At 37.1% G+C, this 27,244-nt stretch overlaps 1 protein-coding gene across 9 annotated transcripts in view; it reads left to right on the top strand.

Moving 5' to 3' along the window:
- The window catches only part of ZNF385B (zinc finger protein 385B), a 402,524-nt gene that overhangs the window by 192,410 nt on the left and 182,870 nt on the right, over positions 1-27,244 (top strand). For 3 of the 9 annotated variants that reach the window (XM_047722313.1, XM_047722314.1, XM_047722320.1), the window contains exon 4: positions 26,320-26,391. The exons of the other annotated variants lie outside the window; for them this stretch is intronic. In XM_047722313.1, coding sequence (XP_047578269.1) covers positions 26,320-26,391 — 72 coding nt within the window. The remainder of the gene's footprint in view (positions 1-26,319; positions 26,392-27,244) is intronic. 9 annotated transcript variants of the gene reach the window in all.

Raw genomic sequence — 27,244 nt, 5'->3', positions numbered from 1 at the left:
CTTAAAAAGTCATGGCAAAAGTTTATCATATCAGGTGTGAGCGAGGAAGAGTGTGGGAAAAGGAAAGGATACTTGAAATCTGTTGGTGTGTTCAGGGAACGTTAAGTAACTTTAAGTAACTATCTCAAGTATACATAGTTTACATATTTGAAGGCACTTTTTAAAAAAAATTTGATAGTGATAGTGAATATTTGCAGTATGTCCGACATTTTGTACATGTTTTACATATACTAGCATTTAATTCTGTCAACAACTCTTTGCGGTGAGGACTATTATCATCCCATTTTACAGATGGTCAAATTTTTTTAAGTAACTTTCCAGAAACTATAGGGTTATAAGTGGGCAAGATAGGACTCAGTTCCAGGGTTCTGACCCCAGAACCAACCCTCTTTAGCTACATGTTCTTTGCTCACAGTGAAGGCTGATTTATCTTGAAGGATTTAATCAAAAGTTCTATTCTTGAGAAACTCAACAAATGAAGAAAGATTATTTTCTCCCCTCTTACCCTATGTACGATAAAAATTGGCTTATTATTATTTACTTTATTTGAATAAGTATTGTTCTTCTCCAAGAAACATATATGATTGAGTGGATGTGTTTTCAGTGGTATGTTGGACAGATTTACAAGAGCTGATCATTAAATTTTCAGGAATTTTGCAGGCCAGTCATTAAATATCGTATTGTTAAAAATTAAATCCTATAAATGTATGTTAAATAAATTATATTTAAAACAAAGGTGATAAATATTCAAAACCCATTGCTTCCTAATTATTTAACTACATTTTACTATTATCTATGCTCTTGAGGTTTTTTTATGTCGAATATACATATACATATATATATATATATTCGACATAAAAAAACCTCAAGAGCATAGATAATAGTAAAATGTAGTTAATATATATTCCATATATATATATATGGAAATATATATGTGGAAATACTGTGTAGTGGTGTGCTACTGAGCTCTACATTCAATAATGCCCATCGCTTTGGTATCTTGAAATTAGAATCATACCTGTACTATGATTTGGTAAACACTACAAATCAGGGCTTTTCCCCAGGGAGTTGGCTGTTCAACATTTACCACAGCACCCCCTTCATTCCTTCTTGAAAATATTTTGCCTTAAGTTGATTCTGAGGAGGGCTCTTTATTATACAGAGAGTTCAGAATGTATAGCAGAGACCTCTGGTGTCTGAATTACATAAGTGCTACAATATTTAAGAGAGGGAATTTGGAAACGTTCATCAGTTTCTCGTTAATACACTTAATTATCTCAGAAAATTGATAATCCATCTTAGTCTGAATAACCATCAAAAGAAATCCTATCTTTCATGATCCTCAGTGAACCAACACTTTTTGATTTAAGAAATTCAAGTTCAAGCAGAGAGAGTCAATTATCATATGGTTTCACTTATTTGTGGAGCATAACAAATAGCATGGAGGACAAGGGGAGTTAGAGAGGAGAAGGGAGTTGAGGGAGATTGGAAGGGGAGGTGAACCATGAGAGACTATGGACTCTGAAAAGCAATCTGAGGGTTTTGAAGGGGCGGGGGGTGGGAGGTTGGGGGAACCAGGTGGTGGGTATTAGAGGGCACGGATTGCATGGAGCACTGGGTGTGGTGCAAAAACAATGAATACTGTTACGCTGAAAAGAAATAAAAATAAATAAATTTTAAAAAAAAAGAAAAAGAAAAAAACAATCATTGGAAAAAAAAAAAAAAGAAAGAAAGAAATTCAAGTTCATCCACTCTGAGTAAAACTGCGTCCTAAAGTAGGTGCTACTCTAATGTCCAGGAACAAGTCAAGATACCTGGATTCTGCTCCTGTCTCAACTACAGAACAACCAGGTACCCTAGACTTGGTGCTTTTGCCTCTCTGACTTGAAAATCACCTTAGCACTTTTTTAGGTATTTTGATGACAGGTCCCACCAAATCCATTATATGACAATCCCTGGAGGTGGAATCCACGTGGTGGTATCCTTTGAAATATTCTTGGGATGGTCCTACCACTCAACTGATTTGAAAACTATTGGTCAGGTTATTATACATGGAGGGTGAACAGTCTATGGTTAAGGGTTCCAATTGCAGGACCAGAACTGTTTTCAAATCCCCACTCTTCAACCGCCTAGCTGTGTAACCTCAGATAAGTTGCATACTATCTCCATGCTTCAGTTTCCTGATGTGTAATATTAGAATAATAGTACTACCTTAGTTAAGGGACGGGACTCCTGGGTGGCTCAGTCAGTTGAGTGTCTTGCTTTCTGCTCAGGTCATGATCCCAGAGTCCTGGGATCATGTCTCACGTTGGGCTTCATTGCTCAGCGGTGAGCCTGCTTCTCCTTCTGCTTGCTTCTCCCGTGCTGTGCTCTCTCTCTGGCAAATAAATTTTAATTTTTTTTTTAAGATTTTACTTATTTATTTGTCAGAGAGAGAGAGAGGGAGAGAGAGCGAGCACAGGCAGACAGAATGGCAGGCAGAGGCAGAGGGAGAAGCAGGCTCCCTGCAGAGCAAGGAGCCCGATGTGGGACTCGATCCCAGGACGCTGGGATCATGACCTGAGCCGAAGGCAGCTGCCCAACCAACTGAGCCACCCAGGTGTCCCTCTGGCAAATAAATTTTAAAAAAAATCTTTAAAAAACAGGGGCACCTAGGTGGCTCCGTGGGATAAAGCCTCTGCCTTCGGCTCAGGTCATGATCCCAGAGTCCTGGGATAGAGACCGGCATCTGGCTGTCCACTTCAACAGAAAGCCTGCTTTCCTCTCTCTCTCAGGAAGGATCTGGCACTGAAGCATTTGTTGTATTAGTATTACTACTACTAAGGACACTCTCTTAGTAGTACTACCTGTCGTCTCCATGCTAACATAGAGCCATTTATGTACTTGAAGACCACATCTTAATGTCCCTTTTATTATACTTTTTGTCTTTCCTACTATTTTCTAGCCTTTAATCATACTGACATTTCTCTTCTCAACTGTCCCCAATTTTTTATTTTCCTTTAATTTAGAAAAGCCCAAAGTAAAGTGCTTAATATGGTTTACAGCCATAGCTGAACGACATCTGCATTGTCATTGTAATAGATCTTTTGAATTAAAGCATTTGCATTGACTGCGACTGATACTTTCTTTGCATTATAAATAATAAACCTTTTTTTCTTGTATATGAAGTGGCAGCAATCATTTTTGTAGACTCTGTTCCCAGTAGGAAGACAACAAATACAGAAGAAGCAAAATCTGTTGGGGACAGGAACTGTGTGATAAAGATAAGTAGCAAAAAAATACTTCAATCAAATCTTTAAAAGCAAAACAAAGGGGAAAATGCTTTCTCATTCATTCAGTTTGAGGAGGATCGATGTCTAATTAGACGAAGAATAAAGGAAAAAGTCCTCATGTACTTTAGGCACAAAATTTATTGGGAGAAATGGCCAGGAAGCACTTTGATAAAGGAGAATGTGAGAACCCTGGCAAACCAGAAGACTGCGACTTACAATAGTTTCTCTGAGTGCCTGTTTTCCAACACCTCTGACAGAGAATAGGAAAAGATGAAATAAGCAGATATTATGAGCATCACCAAAAACTATTTGGAAGTTGAAAATTAGAAAAGATTAATTCAGTACTGTAGTCTTTTTTTTTAAGATTTTATTTATTTATTTGACAGAAAGAGAGATCACAAGTAGGCAGAGCAACAGGCAGAGAGAGAGAGAGAGGGAGAAGCAGGCTCCCCGCTGAGCAGAGAGCCCGATGCGGGGCTCAATCCCAGGACCCTGAGATCATGACCTGAGCTGAAGGCAGAGGCTTAACCCACTGAGCCACCCAGGTGTCCCAGTACTGTGGTATTTAGTAACCCTTCTAGAATTTTATTTAGAAGGTTGTAAAAATTAACTTACTAAATGCCACTATGTCATTAAATATTAATGATATAGTATAATAACTAGGGCCCCAAAACATCCCCTGGAAACATGCTTTGTATTCTGCCTTAATTACAAAATGGAGTTGCCTAAGGCTAAAAGTTGTAGTGCATGTTCAGCACATGGTTACTGCAGTATAGCATTCTTCCCGATTAATTGTTGCACTTCTAGACTGTTACAACATCATTGGTTATTATATAGATATTTCTCTAAATCTTTCACTGAAATCATAACATGATGACTGCTGAATGTTAATGGAGGTACCTAAGACTGAATTGGGAAAGAAACAGCAAATCATTATCTCTGAAACTCAAATTTTTCCCCTCCTGGGGGACATGGAGATAAAAAAAAGAGAGAGAAAGAGAGAGCTCTTTCCAATTATATTATGCAATTATATCCTAAATATGTTCAACTGATGTAACAAAAAACAATACAGATCTTATGTAAGTTGCTCATTAAAGTACACATAACATATAGATTGGGGGGGTATTCTAATTAATATGGATAAATGTGATCACCTCCAAGGAAACCAGTATAGATGAACCTACGCAGAAAAACACAAAAGCAAAAACCAATAAGCATTTTTATCAGATATTGAAGTGCCCTCATAAATTGTATATATTAGCTCTTTTGGTGAGAGAAGTATATGAGCAAGGAACTTAATGATAAGAATCGAAAAACATTGTTTTTTGTTTTGTTTTTGTTTTTTAGATTCTGTGCTAATGAAGAGCAAACCTTAAAATCCCTTTGGGTTTTATCTCTCAGAGTTAGATGTACCTAAATATTTTGTTTGCAGAATATCATTGCACTTCAGAATTGTCCAACTTGTTCGAATTTTTATGGTCTTATCCATCTCCCTCCAAATATATGCCATAAGCAAACTAAAAACAGCACATTTCTCCCAGCTGGCGATCACTCTCAGGGGATTAACAGTTGCAAAGCATTGTGCTACCCTAAGCAAACTAAGCCTCAGAAGACAAGCTGGCTTTACATTAAAATGAGAATATAGACTTGAGTGCCATTTAGGTAGGTAGGTAGAGTTGTTTTTGTTTTTGTTTTTTTTTTAATGAAAAGAACAAAAATGATAGCATTTCCAATTTAACCCTATTGAAAATCTTAACACATCTGAGCATCTATCTTAAGAAAACCTGCATGGCATTATTGCAAGATCTGCTCTCCAGTGCAGGAAGGGAGCAGGTGCTCTGTCTGGTAGCCTCATTGATAACATAACAGTTCTTTTGATGTTTCCAGTTGTGCTGGGATCTGATGTGTCTGAACCATGTTAGTTATGTGTCATGAGGTCGTCATGGAATTTTTCTGATGACAATGATAAGAAATAGTTTGATTTGGGCCATGTAATAAAAGGTTTCTGGGAGTCGTATCTTTTCAGCCTATAAATTATTTCCTTTATATAATTTAAATACTTGGGTAAAAATGACAGTGCTGCCATAGTGGTTAAAAAGATTTAGCACCTTGAAAGAAATCATGCATATAAGCCTATTTGTGGCCTGGATTCCCCCCATCCCCTCCCTGCAGGAGGATGCAGGTATTACAGGTGAAGAGATGAACTCACTGAGGGGCTGTGGGAATTGATGGCTGAATTTCCCTATAAATATTGTATTACCATTATCCTCATTCCCTCTTACTGTGTTTATTTCACACCACTTACTGTACACTTGCACTGTGACAGTAATCAATGCGAGCCCCCTGTGTGTGCGCAGTCTGCACGCTTGCCCAGGTCTCTAACCTTGCCAGTTGTAGCAGAGGATCATTGGGACCCAAAGGACACTTGAGAATTTAGCTTGTTCTCAAGATTTACCTACTGTATGGTTTTTAAGTGAAATTATCTAATTTTGCTAATCCTGCCTCCAGATTTTTATAAATTATATTTTCTTTTAAAGAGCCAAATCCCTCCCACTGCCTTTTTTTTTTTTTTTTTTTAATTTTATCTGACAGAGAGAGAGAGAAGCAGCAGAGGGAGAGAGAAAACCAACTCCCTGCTGAGCAGGGAGCTGGTGCTATGTGGAACTCCGTTCCATGACCCTGGGATCATGAGCTAAGCCAAATGTAGACGCTTAACCCTTAACCAACTGAGCCACCCAGGTGCCCCCACTGCCATTTTTAAGATGGATTTTTTTTTCAGTTTAGTACAAAAAATTATAAGGATACAGAAGAAAAATAAAGTAAAATTTCCTCTAAACCTGCAAAAAATTTTAACATATTTTGGAGTATTTTCTTCTAAACATGGTTCTGTAGATATGCACATATTTAAACATTCATAGGTAAGGAACATGTCTTTCTTACACATATGACCTTTACTGTGTAACCAGAATTACATATTTTCCCCCACTTGTTACATAGTGAACATTTTCCTATGTCAATTAATATATTTTATAATATTTCATAATACTGATACACCCATTCCTCTGCTGTTGAGCATTTAGGATGTTTCTATGTGTTTGTAATTATATATAATGTAATGAACATCTTCACTGATGCAGCTTAAATTCTTACTGTTTGTCTTTTCTGGGTCCATTTTGGATTCTCAAATTCAGAACTCATATAGCTCCCTAAATGTTTACTTTATTCAAATACTTGGCAGCCTAGTTAATAGTAATGATCTTTCATCTACAGAGAGCTGTACTTGCAGATAACTGAAAAGCTGATTAGGCTACATTTTTTCCCTCAACATAATCTCACCAGAAATAATAGTAATCAATGCCTTCAAGTGGACTTAAGTAAAAACTCAGCACTAAGTATTAAAAATGAATGCTACTAAAAAATTTTACATGTATTTGAGAAACTACAAGAATTCTTGAATTAATACACATGATGTGCTAGAACTTAATATTAAGCATGAGAGAAAAATAATAGTATAACTCAAAACAAAATGATTACTCACCAATATTTTCATTTTCCCCTGAAGGAAAACAAAGAAGGAAAAACTAATATTTCCTCTAAATTAAAAAAAAAAAAATCAAAGAAAAACAGAAGGACCACTTGTTTTGTTTTATTTTTTGAAACACATTTACTTTAAAATGATTTATACTTTTCAATGGTACCTGGGGGCTCAGGCAGTTGGGTGTCCAACTCTTGATCTTGGCTCAGGTCTTGATGTCCAGGTCGTAGGTTCAAAGCCCACAGTGGGCTCCACATTGAGCATGAAGCCTACTTAAAAAAAAAAAAGATTTAGATTTTTCAATTCCCCCCAAAATATGAAACATTTTACATTCCCTGGAAATCACTAGAAAAAAACTTGAGTTCAACCCAGCTGTCAGTTCACTGGTTTTTATAAGAAGGGAGCTTGGAAGGAGCACTGGATTAGAAGATTTGTGACCTTGAGCAATTGGTTTATACTCTTAATCTCAGTGTCTACCTCTGTTTAATAGCTGTATGAGAACTTAATGTAAATTACCTAAAAGAGTGCCTGATGCATAACTGACTCTCAGTAAATGCTAGCTCCTTTTTCTCCTGGTTTTTTTCTTTTAAGGTTTTATTTATTTATTTGACAGAATGAGAGAGATCACAAGTAGGCAGAGAGTCAGGCAGAGGAGGAGGGGGGAAGCAGGCTCCCTGCTGAGCAGAGAGCCCGATGTGGGGCTTGATCCCAGGACCCTGAGATCATGACCTGAGCTGAAGGCAGAGGCTTAACCCACTGAGCCACCTAGCGCCCCTTTTCTCCTGTTTTTAAATGATAATGCAGAGTATTTCAAGAGATAGATTTTTAAAATAATTTCTTTCCTTGGATAAAAGTCATCAAGTAAAACTATACTAGTAGATGAATGATTGCCATTTTGCTATAAAATTATAAACCTATAGAAAATTTGAGAGACAATAAACATCAAACAGAAATGAAAGTTTAAAGCTCCAAAATTAAGCCATTCTGATGTCCCCAGGGGTACCCGGTTTCTTTATGTATAGTTAATTGGTCAAAAATAATTAAAACAATGGCTTAAATTTACATAACAATTTATAGTTTCACATATTGTCATTTAGTTGGTGTGATCCTCACACAGACAACATCATAGAAGTTCATGGAAGGTGAGTGAGTGGCCCAAGGCCAAACTAAATTAATACTAAAGACAAAAATAATGTTATTTCTACTCATAGTTTTATTAACCATTAAGCAAAGGGAGAAAAGGAAAATCAAAATTAAAATGACAGATTAAAAGTTAATGGAGGGAAAACATCAAAACTGTTCTTAGTTCTTAAATGGTTTTTAGTGTTAAAAAATAAAAATTGAAAATAAATGAGCCATGTATGTATCTTAGAAACTAGGAAAATTACTCAAAATTAATCAAGTTAGGAAGCAGACCTTAATAAAGACAAAAGCAAGTCTGAAATAAATCAATATCTAGTGTTTTGGGGAGGGAAATCTACTTGACTAGACAAATGCATGACTGACCTGATTAAGGAAAAATTAATGGCAGTACAAGTATAAAAATCTGAATCTCACTTTCCAAACAGGGCTTCTCATACTGCTTTTCAGACTTCTTAGAGAAGAGAGTGGTTCTCTGCTCTCCAGTCTTTTTATGAAGTTAGAAGATACTTAATATCAAACACCTGGTGAAAAGATGCTATATTTGTTTGCTAGGTCCACTGTAACAAAGCAGCACAGACTGAGCAGCTCAAACAAGAAAATTATATTGTCTCACACTTAAGAAAGCTAGAATTCTGAATTCTTGGTGTTGGCTTCTGTTGGTGTTCTTCTGAGAGCTGTGAGGGAAGGATCTGTTCCCAGCCTCTCTTGGTTTGTAGATGGCTGCCTTCTCCCTGTGTCCCTCCACATCATCTTCCCTCTGCACCTATCTGTATCCAGATTTCTTGGATTTATAAAGACACCAGTCATATCAGATTAGGGCCCAGTCTGATGGGCCCACGGTAGCTCAATCCACTCTATAAATACCCTATCTCCAAATAAGGTCAGACTCTGAGATACTGGGGGTTCATATCCTCAACATACGAAGTTGCAGGGGACATAATTCAAACCATCACAGATGCCCTTTGTCTTTGATTAGTTTGTCATGAGGTTTTCCTAATAAAACTTTGGAAGAGCCCACACCCTTTTATGAAAGCTTTTGGAGCTGGAATGGGCCATAGAAAGCTATTCTATGAATACCTGTATTCTATTACAGAGTAAACAGGCTCAGAGATATTGGGTGACTTCCCAGTCAATTACAACTAGCTTTCTAGTGTGACCTCTTCCAAGTTCTTCACACCCCCAGAGGGCTACATGGAGACTCCAGTTGGTACTGGGCTGGTGTTGGGGTCTCTGACTTGGCGATGTGGTGCTCCTCCTGTGTACTTGTTCTTCCTAGGATCATGCCTTCCTATTAAGCACGATTGCTTTGAGACCAGTCGGATGAGAGCCTCCACCATTGCCTCTGGTGGCTTCTCCGGCCTTTACAGGTCCATTGGAATATTTATGCAGTTGGATGTTTGGGTTTGTAAAACTTCCCATGGGGATAAGCAGAGTTGTTCTTGTATAGTTTTAACCATCTGGGCACTATCAAGGGTTTATTGTAATTGATTTGGAATCAAAGGTAGATTTTTTAAGGAATATATTATCACCATTAACATTGAGGATTCCTCCAGTCTCACCATTCTTATTAAATTGTTATTTACTTGAAGGTGAAATTGTCAGTTGTTCTCCAACCAAAGATACTAACTCAATAGATCTCAGGTAGTCCGAGACACCTACATTTTTAGCGGGGTGATTCTTTAGATAATTTTAATGCCACACTTTGAACAACAACAAAGAAACCTGCTCTAAATCAACACATTGGTCATCAATTTTTAAATAGTTACTACTAGGGATGATTGTTTTATTTTCCAATAATCTAAGAATTTTTGTTTGTTTGTTTTTTTAAACATTTTTTTTTAAAGATTTTTATTTATTTGTCAGAGAGAGAGGGAGAGAGAGCAAGCACAGGCAGACAGAATGGCAGGCAGAGGCAGAGGGAGAAGCAGGCTCCTGCTGAGCAAGGAGCCCGATGCGGGACTCGATCCCAGGACGCTGGAATCATGACCTGAGCCGAAGGCAGCTGCTTAACCAACTGAGCCACCCAGGCGTCCCTGTTTGTTTTTTTTTTTTTTAATGTAAGTCACATCATTACTTCATGTATCACTAAGAAAGAAAGAAAGTCAATAAACTATGACACAGAACCTTAAGGAGAGTTGCTCTGGACTTTTTGTGAATTATTTGTATCAGCAACTCGTCACTTTGAAATTTTTGTTCAGAGGTATCTGGCAATTTCTTTTACCTTAAGTCACATTACCAGGCCTGTGATAAGCAAAACTTTCCCATGTACCACAACTTTTTCCACTTAAGATTACCTTTCTTATATCCTCTAGTACAACAGAATGTTACTTTCCAAGGAAATCTGAAATTGCTGTCATTCCTCCAATAATGAACATCTGCTTCACTAATAAGTAACAAAGACATATTTCATACCTGTTTATGTGCCATCTTTGTATGCACCACGTTGTATGTTTAAAGCCAAATCATACTGTGGCTCTTAAAAAAAAGTATAGATTTAAAAAAAATAGTGAAATGGCAGTTAAACTCCACACATGATATCACTCAAAAATTCTATCACTCAGCTGAAGAGACCTTCTTAACAGCTGTGACCAAGTCCATGCACACTCTGACATTGACAACTATGCTTGTGAGGGCTGCCTTGTGTATACTTATCATAAGATGTGATTAATTAAAGACACATCTCCATTCAGAGCTGTGAAAATGGGGTGGGCTGGGGGAGAGAGCTCAGAATCCACGTAATATGGTAATACAACAGTTTACAATGGACACTGTCCTTGTGTTGGATGCTAGGGTAACATAATGAGCTAGAGCAGCAGTTCTCAAAATGCAGTCCTGGGACTAACAGCATCAACATCAGCATCACCTGGGAATTTATTGTAAATTCTCAGGTTCCACCCTAGAGAGTCTGAATCAGAAACTCTGGGAATTGGGCCCAGCAATCTGTTCTAACAAGCCTTCCAGGGACCTCTGATGCATGCCCAAGTGTGCGAACCAGGTTAGAATGAATGGGAAGTCAAAGGGAAGGAGGCCTTCCTCCACATTTATAAAGAAATATTTATTGATATAAATACACACATATATATCTCTTATTAAAACTTGATTTACTCACTGTAAGAATTTATATGTGCAGTCCTTCAGATGACTACATTCAAATAGAAATATTTGAGAGGCACTGGGTGGCTCAGTTGGTTAAGCATCTACCTTCAGCTCAGGTCATGATTCCAGGGTCCTGGGATCAAGTCCCATTTCTGGCTCCCTGCTCCGCAGGAAGCCTGCTTCTCCCTCTCCCTCTGCCTGCCACTCCCTCCCCTCTTGTTCTCTGTCTCTTTGTCTGGCAAATAAATAAAATCTTTAAAAAAACAAGTAGATATATTTGATATACAAAAAGCCTACATCTTATAATGGCCAAAAAAATCCTTGGTATATTTTATAATTATTATCCTTAGCTATCTCTTCCCTTTGTTCTCTTTGCTCCAGACTGTCCTATCTTCATAGTCTTTTCACACCTTCTGTGTATCACATAGATTCAGAAAAATCTGCAGTACCAGTATAATTCAAAATTTTCCCTTTTACACTTTTGTCAGACCCTCTCTCCCTCTCCTTTTCCTGTTTTTAACTTTTCACCCTTAAAAATAATAATAGCTAATCCTATGAAAGTTGAATCCCCAAATTAAGGGATAGGGAAATAGTTTGAGCAAACACCTCTAAAACGTCACTGCTCAAGTATTTGTATCCGAGGAAGGGATAGTTTAACTGCTGTCCTCTGTCATTATAATATATAAATGGTAATATGTGCTGTAGGATAACTGAAAAACAGTAGCTAGAATAGGTAATATTTGAATGTGTCACTTCATTTTCTATTTTAACAAACATGGTCTCAAAAATCACAATTTATTGGCTTTAGTGTTATCTGAAGTGCTGTAAATTCTTCTGGTTTGAGATAATAGATTTTTCTCTTTTTCAATTGTTAATACACATCTAGTAGAAAAATGAAAAAAAACGAGATGTTCCTTTGTTAAATGTTCATTGCAATATCCTTATTGGTTTAAAACTGCAAGGCTTATTCTCTCAGGAGAAACTGATTTCAGAAATAATTACCTTTGTATTGGAGTCAAACAAGTAATCCATTGAGAAGCTGAAATCACATTGGAGGCTCAAGCTCATGTCATCAAATAATAAGTATATTTGCATTCCACGATCCTTGATGAGTGATGTAATTTTAATAATCAGTCTTCCCTAAAACTTGCGTATTACACAGAGTTTATTTTGGAGCAGAATTTAAGCATGTAGTGAAATGTGTTTTAAATTCTTAGAGAAAAACGAGGACAGTTAACATTTTTTAAACATGATTTTATAAGCTTATTTGCATAAGTTTACATTTTGTTTCTTTGTGAATTCAGTAGAAAATATTACTGGAATTTTAAAGAAACAGCATAATCAATTCAGAATTTACATCTCCAACCCCAGTGAAGTAACCTAGTTTTCCATCATTTTTTTTGGCTCTGTCGGCAGAGGAGGCAGCATCTACTGACAGTCACTCTATTGTTTGTTAGTTTCCACCGAGGTGCACAGTGAGTAAGCGAGTGAGTGGAGTCTGTCCAGAGCTCCAGCAGGCGGAGGGTACAAGGAAGAGTTTGTGAAGGCTCATACTATCTGTAACAAAACGGGTGGCAAGTTCACGTACTTCTCAGTTCTTCATACCTTTATTATACAGAAATTACAGACTGGCTAAATTGACTATTGCTGAGAAACATGCTTCTCGGTAAGTAACAGGACTTGGAAGCAGTAGAATTGTTCTCAAGTGATAGGAAAAAAAAATATATATATATATGGATATGAAGGTATACTGGGCTTTGGCTGCAATTTTCCAGGTTTGTAAAGATTTCATACAGTGCTGGGCAACACCATGATGATTAGTATTATTTGTCCTATGAGGATTTTGATGAGCTGTGGTTACTTAGAAAGATCTTGGACATGTATGTGTAAATTAAAGAGGCAGGATGACTAGCATAACTGTAATTTTTTCCCTTCCATTAAGATAAGCATAACATTTCAGGGGTTAATCAGTAGTTGTTATAGATGACAGAGTTTGTGTGATCTAAATGTTAATATGACTTCTGGTTTAAAAATATGTTGGACGTCTATATGTTGTAAAATGCTATGATATGTCCTCTAAAAAAGAGCTGTTTCTGCGCGATTATTTTATTAATATTTAAAATATATGGAAATGCCTAGATTGTCAGTTTTAAAATTAGTTTCAAGTAGAAGAACATTGAAAAAGTGAAGCGGTAAGCATATTTTGGAAATATTCACAATTATATCTTATACATTACAAAATATTTTTGAAGATGGAATTTGCATGCATTAGTCTTAATAGAAGTCTGGCAAAACCTTTCACAGAAGATCTGATATAGGAAGTTTTCTCACTTTATAGGAGAACAAAATTTAATTAGAATTTCATTAGAAGCTACATAAACATTTTAAAAATGCTTCATAGATAAAATGCTTCATTTATTGTCAAGTTAATATTGTGAAGCACTGGCTGAATTTTATGTCTTGGATTATTTATTTGGAAAACAAACATTTTCCAACTAAAATATTTCAGTAAGTGCACAATGCATTAAGGAATTTTCCAGTTAATAACGGCTAAACAAACATCTGAAACTTCTAGGAAATTAAGCAAAAACATTTTTATTGCAATGGTTGTACTTTGACCAGTTGTACACATTACTTCACATGTGAGAACAATTTTAGCCTTTATTTGGAGTTATTCATTATGTCACCATTTAGGGATGTTTGATAACCCATTTGGGACATAGTAAACATAACTGTGTTGGTAGTTTAAGAGATAAATTATATTTGTACTTCATTGTCAGTGTGTTTAAGTAATTTAAATATTAGGTCCATCTCCACAGAGAAAGACTAAAATTGATGATGTATTTTGGAGGTCATTTTTTCCTGTAATTTCAAGCCTATTTATTATTCTACTTGGTAACAGTATACTGTTAGGAAGAAAATACTGGTCTAGGAATCAGGTGACCCACGCTTGGGTCCTAACTCCTCAACACTCCTAAACATTGGGTTAGCTCTTCTATAAATAGATTAGATTATTTCTTAGGGTTTTATTTTATTTTTGCCATTCTACTTCTGCCCTCTTTGTTTTTATTGTCCTGTCATATTGGTGGTTGCATATAGGTGTATGAAACAAACAGAAAATTTTAAACAAGGGTTTTTATTTTAAATCCAGTTAGTTAACATATAGTGTTATATTAGTTTCAGGTGTACAACATGGTGATTCAGCAATTCTGTACATCACCCAGTGCTCATCACAAGTGCACTCCTTTTTTTTTTTTTTAAGATTTTTATTTATTTATTTATTTGACAGAGAGAGAGATCACAAGTAGACGGAGAGGCAGGCAGAGAGAGAGAGAGAGGGAAGCAGGCTTCTTGCTAAGCAGAGAGCCCGATGCGGGACTCGATCCGAGGACCCTGAGATCATGACCTGAGCCGAAGGCAGCGGCTTAACCCACTGAGCCACCCAGGTGCCCCACAAGTGCACTCCTTAATCCCCATGGCCTATTTCATTCATCTCTCCCTCCCTCTGGTAACTATCAACTTGTTCTCTGTATTAAGAATCTGTTTCTTGGTTTGTGTGTCTCTCTTTTTTTTCCTTTGCTTATTTGTTTTGTTTCTTAAATTCCACATATGAGTGAAATCATATGGTATTTGCATTTCTCTCACTTATTTTGCTTAGCATTATCCTCTCTGGCCCCATCCATGTTGTTGCACATGGCAAGATTTCATTCTTTTTCATGGCTGAATAATATTCCATTATAAATATATATCACATCTTCTTTATCCATTCGTTTATTGATGGACATGGGTTGTTTACATAATTTAGCTATTGCAAATAATGCTGCAATAAACACAGGTGCATGTATCCCTTTGAATTAGTATTTTCGTACTCTTTGGGTAAATACCTGGTAGTGCAATTACTAGATTCTATTTTTATGTTTTGAGGAACTGCCTTAGTGTTTTCCACAGTGGCTGGCATTCCCACCAACAGTGCAAGAGTATCTCTTTATCTCCACATCCTTGCCAACACTTGTCGTTTCTTGTATTTTTTATTTTAGAAGAGCCGTTTTTTCATATAAGGGCTCCCTTCATATTATAAGTTTCAATACCAGTGATGGAGAATGAGTGATAGAAACAACTGACTCCAATGGCCCTGACCTCTGGAAAGTACACCTATTCTTGTGTGACATAGTCACCATTTTATTTATCATTTACCAAGGTAGTATATATGCAAACGTGCATATATACATATCATATTTTTCACAACCTTCAAAGTCAGAAAATCCTTGCCAATACCCATCTTGAAGACATTTATTACAAAAATGATCCTTGAATCAAAATATCTAAACAATAGCTTCTTACGTGTAAAACCACCCCCCCACAAAAAAGGTTTCACGCCAAATCCATTATCTCTCTATTTACCCAGGATTTCTCCATCTGATTGGAAAAAAGAAGTTTATAGACTTGATCCTTTCCATCTTTTCACCGAGATAATTTCACTGTGGCTGAAGTGGCAAAGCATGAGTTCAGATGACAGGAGTCTGAATTCTTCTACTTGTTCTTCCACTTCTGAGTGGTTTTAGGAAAATTGCCCATCCTCTCTAAACTTATTTCCTCTGTAAATGTGGATACAAACATTCATCTTACAGGACTGGTGTTAGGATTGAATAGGTGATATTTATAAATGTCAGCTATGGTACTTGAGCCTAAAATGGTGACCAATAAATGGTAGACAATTACTGTTGTTGTCTTATTAAATTATCCACTGTTGAGTTCTCTTAGAATTCACCCTTCTTTCTAGGATTGCTGAAACTGTATGGGTTTTATGAAGTTATTTACTCCAGTGTTCCAACAAGATGAGTGAATTATTTTCCTGTGTGAATTTAGAGTCAACCAGAGCGAACGCTAAATTACAGTCATGAGCTATAATTACTTCAATGGTTAAGACCATTTTGGCCTCTGGGAATGAAAAGTTATATTTTACAGTGCATGTGAAAGAAGTATTTGTGAATTCATCTCTGTCTTCTATTCATACCTGGGTTAAAATGAGCCTGGGCGTCGAGCTATTTCTTTGGAACGGTACATAAACTTACTTGTTCTTGGCCACATAGCAGTTGGGAATGTACAAACAGGCCTCAAAGGACCCAAAGGGCAAATTCTTCATGGGCAGGAAACCCAATATTTACACATTAATCAATAGGGTGAGGGTCACTAAGGTGGCTTATGACTAAGATTTCTTGTTCGTCATGAATGGGAGCTGGCATTTTGAAGTCCTTCGTGTTAATGCGTTCAACGGGACTAGACTGAAGCGGGTTGTACCACAGGCATTCCGGCACCAGAGGCTCTCTGTTCTTCTCCCTCCCCTGCTCCTCTAGGGAGTGCCCACACAGTCTTCTTCTTTCCCTCTCAAATTGGTTTTCCCATCTTTTATTCATACCAAAATGTAAACGGCTTATAGTGCCTCACCAACATTTTCTACATATTTGCATTTTAATGTACTGAAAAACTTGAAGCAAAAAATTTAAGTCCTAACCCCATACAATTTTAAGTAGTAGCCAGTGGATTGGAAGGTGTTGGAATAATAAAGAAAAACAGAGAGGTATGTCTAGATTTTACATTCTCATTGCCCTCAAAGGGCAGAAATTCATTGTAGAAGGCAAAAAAATTTCAACTCTTCCTATGTATAGAGCATGGATGTACGTATACTGTATAGACAGATACATGGTATAGTGGTGTTATTAAAATTTTGTGGGAGGGGTGAGTAAGAAAAAAAACTTCAAGAAGGGGAAAGATAATATAAAAAAAAAGTTGAGAAATGCCTCTGTAGATGAGAATTTTAAAGGACTCTGTTAAGCCTGTAGAGTACAAATTCCACTGAATTGTTGGTGAATGTTTGCAGTATGAAGTAACTTACGTCCAACTTGGTACTTACATTAAGAACCAGTATTTATGTTCTAAGAAGTCAAATATGCTCACTTGTACCTTTTACTTTTTTTAATTATAAGAGCAAATAAAGAAGACTTGAGAACAAAGTACTTGAATTTGAATTCTACCTTCTCTCTCTCTCTTCTTAAAAAGATTTTATTTATTTATTTGACAGACAGAGATCACAGAGAGGCAGGCAGAGAGAGAGGAAGGGAAGCAGGCTCCCTGCTGAGCAGAGAGCCCAATGCAGGGCTTGATCCCAGGACCCTGAGATCATGACCTGAGGCTTTAACCCACTGAGCCACCCAGGCACCCTTCTACCTTTCTTTCTTGAATTGTGACTCTTGGCAGATTGCTTACCCTCTTTAAGCCTCAGTTCTTTTGTCTTTAGTTTATTTTTAGATCATAATTGTGGAACTCTAGTATCATAAGTATTAATCAAAATAAGGTACAATAAAACCCTCTGCACATTGCCTAGTATATGATAAAAGCATGCCAATTACTAACTATAATTCTATGTGTTGTACGTTTTTGTGTCACTTACTATCTTAAAATTCTTATAGAAAAAAGATTTAAATGTGGGAGATAAGAGTTTTATTACCCATGAAATACAGAAGTCTCTCTAGGAAAAATATTAATATTATCCATGAAAGGAGAGATAGATTTCTTGTTTTCCTTTAAGCCAGTGATGACACCTATTGACCTAAGTCAAAAACAGATAAAATCTATAGGGTGCCTGGCTAGCTCATTTGGAAGAGCATGTGACTCTCAATCTTGGGGTCATAGGTTTGAGCTACATGTTGGGTATAGAGATTAATAAAAAAATTGAATAAATAAGCTTGAATTTGTTAAAAAAAGAGATAAAATTTAAATTAAACTTTTTTTAAAGATTTTTCTTTTTATTTGACAGACAGATCACAAGTAGGCAGAGAGGCAGGCAGAGAGAGACAGGAGGAGGAGGCAGGCTCCCTGCTGAGCAGAGAGCCCGATGCGGGACTCGATCCCAGGACCCTGAGATCATGACCTGAGCGGAAGGCAGAGGCTCTAACCACTGAGCCACCCAGGCGCCCCTAAACTTTTTTTTAAAATCAGAGTCAATCCTCTGCTAAGTTAAACTTTTAATATCTATAGTTGCTAATGTAGTCTATTACGTGTAGAATGATTAGTTTTTCTGGCAGTTTTGTTGAAATACATTTCTTTAAATACTATTCAGCAATAAAGTCATTGTTTTATTGCCCTTAGTACGTGAGAACTGAGTATCCTTTGGAACTGAGGTATGTTTGTGACATCACTTTTGCCTGGAATGTCATCATTTCCTGTTTCTACACAGATAATATTTGCTTTTACATATTCACCACCATGTATGGAATTGTAGGCTAGAGAAGTGAATTGAAAGGAAGTAGTGAGAATCGTCCAGTATTTCAAATTTGAGAAATTCCATATTGATACAGCTCTTGAGAATTCATGTAGAATTAGGTGAATTTCAGAATTGATACAACTTTGTGGAAGATTGTATTTGTGTTCTTGAAAAAGTTGTCCATAAATCTCTCTCTCTCCCTACCCCTCCACAAGTGATTGTTCTGCTTTTGTGATAACTATTAAAACTCTAACCCACTGACCTATTCCCTGGTTATTTTGATTTCTTTTACTTTGTGAGATTAATACTCTTCAGATGAAAATCCAATGGAGAAAGAAGAGTCAGTGTAAGAGGATTGCAATGTGGCAAAACAGAATAAATGAAGAACTCCAAGATTCATGGTATCTTTCCTTGCCTTTTCAGCTTATCTTCTTTTGAAGTAATTTATCTTGTCAACGATGTTTCCATTTTTCTGTGATAGAAGTCCCTTAATAACAAATAGCCATAGAGTAGTGTTCTCCATTCCAGAGTCTGGCTTTGTAATTATTGGCTTTGACAGTAGACAATAGGAGTTTGAGGAGCAGAATTAAGAGAATGCTATATATAGGCAATACATGTATCCAGCAGAAATAGTCCCCAAATAGTGGAATTCAGAAAGCACTAAGGATACAGCTATTTAAGTCTCTTCCTAGCTATCCTGGGAGCTGAGAGAACACAATTTCACAAGGTAGACAGATACCACATTTCAAAAGCAGATGAGAAATCAAAGAACCTCATTTGGAATAAAATATATTGGCTCAGATTCTGTCTCCATATGCCTCAAAAATCATATTCCAAGAGGATTTTGGAAGAAGTTTTGACTTTAAAAAGTCATTAGGCTGCAAAGTTGGGTTAAGAATCCATACATATTAAATGACACCATGGAAGTTCAGGCGTGCACTAGGTTTTCTCTTAACCCCCACAGGATCGTCTCGTGTCTACTTTCTGTCATTCCAGTGGGAGAAACTAAGAGCTTTCAAGATGGTAGCTGACAAATGTTTCTGCAGAAATGGCGAGATTTTTAAGACAGCTCCTTTGAGGACTGACAGGTGAAACAGTTTCCCCAAACCTGGAAATCGAAAAGTGTCATCCCCAAGAGATTAGAATCTTCAGACTTCAGACCACAGCATGATGAGGAATTAATATGGTACTTTTCATCCTCCCTATCTCACTTAAAACTGCCAAAGTGCCTTAACCAAAATGTCTCCTTTAGGAAAGTTGGCATTAGAACCCAACCCACTGCTTCTTTCCATTCATTCACCATGTTTCCCTCTGTTCCAGGCAGGGTGGGTAAGAGCTCTAGCCCTGGTGCCAGGTTGCTATCTACCTATGCTGGGAGGTCATGTAATTTCCCCTATTCCATCCCTTAATTATGTTTGCATCTCTAAGTCACCAAATACAAGATCTTCTTGTGTAGTCTACTTCAAAATTGGTGGAGCTAAACCCATGAACTTTTTCTGTTAAAAAATTTTTTCCTCCTCTCACTCATGTGCATTTCTCTGAAGTTTTCTCCAGAAATATTTCAAAATAATTTAGAGATGCAATGCAATTACTTTTCATTTCTTTTGAAAGAATAAAGTGGCCTTGACTGATGTGCAGAAGTCACTAGTCTGTCTGTATTTGGTCACCAGCCTGGGCATTATTGAAACAAGAGAACGCTTGCCGCTGCTGGTCACAAATTGTCTTTGTCTTTTTCTTCTTTACCACTATTCTTGAGAGCATTGTAGGGCACTTTCATATAGTAGGAGGAAATAGAAATGGGTTGGTTTGATAATTAACTTATGCCTGACATAATTAGTTTTAAGTCTCATCCAAAGTAAGAAGGCCCTGACTGTTCTATGGTGGATCAAATGGTTTGATTGAAAGCCTAATCAGCTGGGTTTTACATAGAGAATTTAATGAAGGACCAGTTTGCTGAGGTGTGGTAAGGTGGAAGGAAGCCAGCAATACATGTCAAGGATCCTGTTGGCCAACCATAAATGGTCCCATTCTTAAAGGAGAAGGGGGAGGCAGTTCATGAAGGTGTCTTAAGTTTGGTTAGAGCTGAAATTGGAAGCTGAAAGGGAGACTACTCAACAGAATGTGTTACCCTAAAAAGATGCCATCACCGGATATAGGCAAGGAGGGAGACTGAAAGAAATACTCCAGCTTCTCCCTTCTTCCCATACAGAATGGGCAGAGGATCTAGGAGCAGAGAACAACCAGAACAGACCATCTCTTGAACTGTTCTCAGAACAATCTTTCCCATCCAGTATTTAATTTGAACAATAATGGATGAAAGTGTTCCTTTAGGAAAAGTGAATTGAGGGAAATTGGAGCAGGGGGCTGGGGGAAGTGAGACAAACCATGAGAGACTGTGGACTCTGAGAAACAAACTGAGGGTTTTAGAGGGGAGGGTGGTGGGGGGATGGGTTAAACCAGTGATAGGTATGAAGGAGGGCATGTATTGCATGGATAATTGGGTGTGGTGCATAAATAATTGAATCTTGGAACACTGAAAAAATAAAATTATTTTTTTTAAGTATTAGTCCATCATCTTCCTCTGTAGGTTTTTTTTTTAATATTCTAGACATTGATTGGCTTTTAATTTTTTATTTGACTTGGAATCCCTAATGCAAATGTTAATTGTTGAACTGTGTAGCGATAATGCACAGGGTCCTGTAAGGGATTGGGATCTGCTTGCTTCTAAAAGAAACGGTTCCAACTTGTCATGCTTCTGCATTTTTGACCATGTTTTTCTGTAGTCTGCTGGTATCCTATGACGTCAGCTGGTCTGTGTCACAGATGTCCATGTCTACAGTAACTCTAGCTCCTAGTTCTGAGTTCAACTATTTTCATTTCTCTGTTCATTTAGGAAAGACATAACCATCATTATAGTCATTTATGCAACACATCTTTATTGAGCATCTATTCTGCTCAGTAAAGGCCCTAAATATATTGATGTGAGCAAAGCAGAAAAACCTCCTGCCCTTAAGGAGTTTATGTCTCAGTTTTTTTCTATGCTGAATCTTTAGGGACACCTGAGTGATGCAGTTGGTTGAGCGCCGACTCTTGGTTTCAGCTCAGATCGTGGTGTCAGGGTCATGGGATCAAGCCCCAGTCAGGCTCTGCACCCAGCACAGTCTGCTTGGGACTCTCTCCCCCTCTCCCTCTGCCCCTACTCCCTCCACAAATTCTCTCTCTCAAGTAGGTAAATAAATCTTTAAAAAAAGAAAGAAAGAAAGAAAGAAAGAAAGAGGGTGCCTGGGTGGCTCAGTGGGTTAAGCCGCTGCCTTCGGCTCAGGTCATGATCTCAGGGTCCTGGGATCGAGTCCCGCATCGGGCTCTCTGCTCGGCAGGGAGCCTGCTTCCCTCCCTCTCTCTGCCTGCCTCTCTGTCTACTTGTGATCTCTCTCTGTCAAATAAATAAATAAAATCTTTAAAAAGAAAGAAAGAAAGAAAGAAAGAAAGAAAGAAAGAAAGAAAGAAAGAAAGAAAGAAAGAAACTTTAATCTTCTGATGCTTTTTTGAGGGGTAAGGGTGAGGGTGTGAAGAGGCACATTTTCTGGTGCATAGCTGAATTCTGAACTGTCAAGGTTACCAGATAAATATGTGAGGTGTTTATCGTACTCTAGTGTTCTTGTTGTAAATCATTCAAAAATTATTCCTAAGTACTTACTATATGCTTGTATATGTAGCGATTGAGAAGTTAATAAAACATCTTAGTGTTCAGGGTACTGGTCATCTAGTTGGGAAGTAGATATGCAAATAACTACAATGGCTGAGTGTCAAGAGCAATGGGTTTAGCAAATGATTCCATTGTTTTGGATGAGGATGACTATGAGAATTATAGTAATAGCCATAACTGCCCAAAATCCTGGCTGCTCAGGCGAGCAGCTTAAAGCCTCACTGTTCGCAATGTGTTGCTTTTATTTAATAGGAGTCCCATAAGTACTTACTTGGAAAAGTAGCATTTTCCAGAATCTACTGGCACAAACTGTTCAGCTCTTTCAAACACACATGAAACAGTTTTAAGCTCAGTATTAACACTGGAGATAAACCACATGATTCTCAATTAGGGGATTCTTTAGAAACTATGGTTTTAGAGATCCTTGAACATGTACTTTATACCAGTAGTGTAGACCTGGACTCTGGAAAAATACTCACCAAAACTATGAAAAATGAAACCACATTATCATGAAAAAGTTGTCCCAATAGTGGTTGGCATTATTTATATATCTGAACAGCTGTAACTGTGGACTCTGTAACTACTCACAGCCCTCGCCATATTTCCAAATCTCTGCCTTAAAATGCTCTGTCCGGGCCAGAGTTGGCTGATCCCTGACATGTTGAAAAGGATGCTCAGTGACCCTAGTTTTAATCTAACAAAGACTGAAAATTTCTCTGGCAATACAGTTTGGGCATGCCCAATGAGGCTGTATCTTTCTAAACAATAGAAACACTCCTATGGAATATTTTTTTTTTAATTTCTTCCTGACTCTCTTTCCCCTTATTTTTTTTCTGAGAAGAGATGTCCCTCATAAAGAAAAGGGAAACTAATATAGCTACTTCCCATGAGGAAGATAATCTTCAGTTCTCCAGCGTTTATAGGGATAGCTCCTACTTTAACCCCAGACTGTACATGTGGTTGAACACTCAGGACCTAGGAGGCCTCTACAGAGCAATATTCGGATCCTCCTTTACCAACTTACAGGTCATATTGGGAATTCTGTAAAAAACTAAGTCTCAAAGACAAGTATCATATGATCTCTCTAATATGAGGAATTTGAGAGACAGAGTAGGGGGCTTGGAGGTAGGAAAGGAGAAAATGAAACAAGATGGGATCAAGAGGGAGACAAACCATAAGAGACTCTCAATCTCACAAAACAAACTGAGGGTTGCTGGGGGGTGGGGGAGATGGAGAAGGTGGTCAGGTGATGGACATTGGGGAGGGTATGTGCTATGGTGAGTGCTGTGAAGTGTGCAAGCCCGATGATTCACAGACCTGTACCCCTGGGGCAAATAATACATTATATGTTAATAAAAATATTTTTTTAAAAAAAGTCTCAGAGACTATCTTATTAGAATTGGGGCTTTGTGTTTTTATTTATTTATTTATTGTGGTAAAAGAGGTTAAGGGTTTTTTTATTTTATTTTTTTTTAAGATTTTATTTTTATTTATTTGACAGAGGGAGATCACAAGTAGGCAGAGAGGCAGGCAGAGAGAGCAGGGGAGCAGGCTTCCTACTGAGCAGAGAGCCCAATGTGGGGCTCAATCCCAGGACCCTGGGATCCTGACCTGAACTGAAGACAGAGGCTTAACCCACTGAGCCACCCAGGCACCCCGAGGTTAAGGGGTTTATATACTGTATAGTACAATGTGTCCATGAGACTGGAAAAAGTATAAACTTATTTTTATACTTACGTTAGCTGCATTTTATAATATAATGTTTGTAGCACTTTTCTTCAGCCTCCAGATACATTCTAGCTGAAGTACTTCAAAATGCAAAGCAATATATCCAATTATTAATCTAAAAAAGGGCAACAAATATCTCCTTTTCCCCATTTTTCCAGACTGTTTGGACACTGTTAGCATATTTGCTCAGTAACTGTTTTTTGTTCCAGACTAACCACTAAATGCATTGCTTTGCACTTAGAAGTTCTTTATCTGAAAACACATTATGGAACATATTGTTTCAAAATATACCTTACATACTTTAAAAATAAATTTATCTTTACAAATGCCCCATCATTATATTGTACTCCTGAAGTTAATATAATGTTGCATGTCAATTATAGCTCAATAAGAAAAATAGTTTATCCTATGTTAGTTACCTAAATCTGCAGACAACTTGTATAATTTGACTTTTTGTCAGATTTTCTTCAAATGGTAAAACATCTTGGGAGCAGAAATGCACTCTGAAGATATTAAAGTCTTTCACCTATATTATTCAGCTAAATTAATATATGTCTTTGTGGTTTCCTCCCTGAGTAATGTCAATGACAAAAGGGAATCAATAGGCATTGTTTCCAAATGTTTGATACTGATGATAACTATTATGCTGCTTTTTTTGCTTAATCAATTCTTACCTTGTATCAGGATATGACTGTATCAATTGTCTAGTAGATTTAATGCTGCTTAGCTGTCTAGCAAGACAGGAAAAGGGTTAGCTATTAGTCAGCCAGGTCTTGTGCTGTGACACATTGATTCAAAGAAAATTAATAATGTTATATAGATAACCACAAAAGACTTTTGTGTCTTGGTTTCTCACCACCTCACCTTACTGATTGGCTTTTCTTCTACTTCCGATAAAGGCAATAAATTACCCACTGGGATAAATGTGAGTTACTGATACAGCCAAATGACTGAAAAAGGCACAATGCCACTTGCAAAATGACAATTTGTCATTCCTTTTTCAACAACAAACCCCACAGCCTGTGCACCAAGCCCAAGCATGAAAGATATTACGTTATCCTTTCAACATTTAGCAATATCTATTACTCGGGCTCTTATTTATCTTCCAGTGTGCCTTATCTTGAATAATGTATGTCACCTTCTCTCACATATGCTCATTTTTTCTGTTTGTGCCTGAATATAGAAACCCTATTTATCAAGCAAAAATTTTCCTAGACCAGTGTCCTAAACATGGGACATCGGTATAATGGAGCTAAATGGGAATCACAATCTATTTCTTTCTCATACTTCAAACATTCTCCTTTCTTCAAAAACATATTGCAGGGGCACCTGGGTGGCTCAGTTGGCTAAGTATCTGCCTTCGGCTCAGGTCATGATCTCAGGTCCTGGGATCAAGCCCCACATTGGGCTCTTTTCCAATTGAGATCTCTCATTCTACTTTCTTAGTCTTGTAATGTCTTCAGAGGAACTTTGTTACTCTGAATAAAACCTATATATTACGGACATGACAATACATACAGATCTTCTTTGTTTCAAAAAGAAAACAAATAATGAAATCATATGGTTGGTAATGGTTATGTGTATGAATTACTGGTTCATGCATTTGTTCAACAACATGTGATTGTTGCCGCCTACGTACCAGGTTCTGTGCCAAGCACTGGGTCTCCAGTGGTGATATTTTTTGTTTCCGCTAGTCTGTCAAATTTTAGAGGAAAGATACTAGTATTGGGAAATACAAATAATATTATGATCAGAATTATGCTTTAAAATTTTACTTTGTACTGATTTTATTTTATTCAGCCAAACTTTAAAGTATTAAAACTAAAACATAATGTGAGAGAACCTAATATAGAAAGATATGTAATGAAAAGTAAAATCTTTCTTTCCTCTCCCCCAAACTCCTAACCTTCCTTCCTCCAAACAAACTTTGCTAATGGATTTTGTGCTTTGTTTCAGAGTAAAACAAAAGAAAAATCTAAAACAAAGCACACATAAACATACATACATATATATGTTTGCAGGCACACAATAGTATTATATGATATATTCTGTACCTTAATATTTTCATTTAGTATTTTATTGCATATATCTTATAACTTTGCCATAGAAGGACTTACATATTTATCTCATTCTTATTTAAAAGAGATTTAAAAAAATTCTTAAACACAATCGAATGCATAGAAAATGTGTAATATAATATCAACAACATTTGTTTTTCTGAGTGAGTTATCCCACTTCCTAGGAATAGCTTGTTATTTATTTTTTATAAACAAGGAAGTATCCTAGAATACAATCACCAGAACTGGGAAATTTAACATAGATGTATTTCTACATCTTCTCTTCAGATATGATTCAGGTTTTAGCAGTTGTCCTAATAGTTAAAGAATCTATTTTTAGTAAAGTGATCTATTTCAAAATCTTTCATTTCATTTAGATACCGTGTCTATGTAGTCTCCTCTACTTGGAATAGTTTGCCAGTGGTTTTGTTGTTTTGTTTTGTTTTGTTTAATTTTCATGATCTTGACTCTTGAAAATTATAGACCAATTTGGATTTTTTAAATGTTTCATCTAATTTTAGGTTACGAATTTCGGACAGGAATAATATGGAATCAATGCTCTGTTCCTCTGATTGAATTCTGCCAGGTCTCAGGTGATGTTAATTTCTCCTATTAGTGATAATGTTCACTTTAATTTCTTTGTAATGTTGGTGTTGTCCCAGCTTTTCTACCACAGAGTTACTCTTTTCCTTCCCTTTTACAACTAGTAAGCATCTTGTAGGTACTTTGAAACCATAAAAATATCTCATTCCTCATCAGATTCTCCATTTGTTTATTTCTATCCATATACATCATGGTTCCCATTTTATTTATTCAGTTATAATCCTTTATCATCATCATTTACTTTGATGTGTAAATTGTCCCAGATTAGGCTGCAAGGGCTCTTTCAAGCTGAATCCTGTGTCCTTATGACTCAGGAGACCCACAATTTTTTGATACCTCCTTGCTCTGTGGCATAGTAAGATATTTCAGGTTTATCTTGTACTTCCCTTACCGCAGTCCTGATTTCAGCCTTTTCTCCTGGAGTCCCAGTTTCTTCGGTGGATGGTATTTAGAAACCAAGATCTGGGTGATAGATGTGCTCACTGCCTTTGGGGATATTGTTGGTATCAAGTCCTCTCAGTGGACAGAGCATACATGTGGCGATACATGCACACACAGACAAATGTATACACATATACATTCATATTCATTTTTGTATCTCCCTTTCACTATTTTTAACTCATTTCTCCACAGTGAGAAACTGGTTGTCAAGATTTTTTTTTAAGATTTATTTATTTATTTATTTGAGAGGGAGAGGGGAGCAGGAAAGAGAGTCTCAAGCAGACTCCGTGCTGAGCTCGGAGCCCCACTCAGGCTCGATCTCATGACCCTAAGACCACCACCCAGGCCAAAACTGAGTGGGACACTCAACCGACTGTGCCACCCAGACTGTCCAATTATTTT

The sequence above is a fragment of the Lutra lutra genome, chromosome 3 (genome assembly GCF_902655055.1).
Source record: "Lutra lutra chromosome 3, mLutLut1.2, whole genome shotgun sequence".
In the NCBI taxonomy this organism is placed as follows: domain Eukaryota; kingdom Metazoa; phylum Chordata; class Mammalia; order Carnivora; family Mustelidae; genus Lutra; species Lutra lutra.
This window is presented reverse-complemented; position numbering and strand designations above follow the sequence as displayed.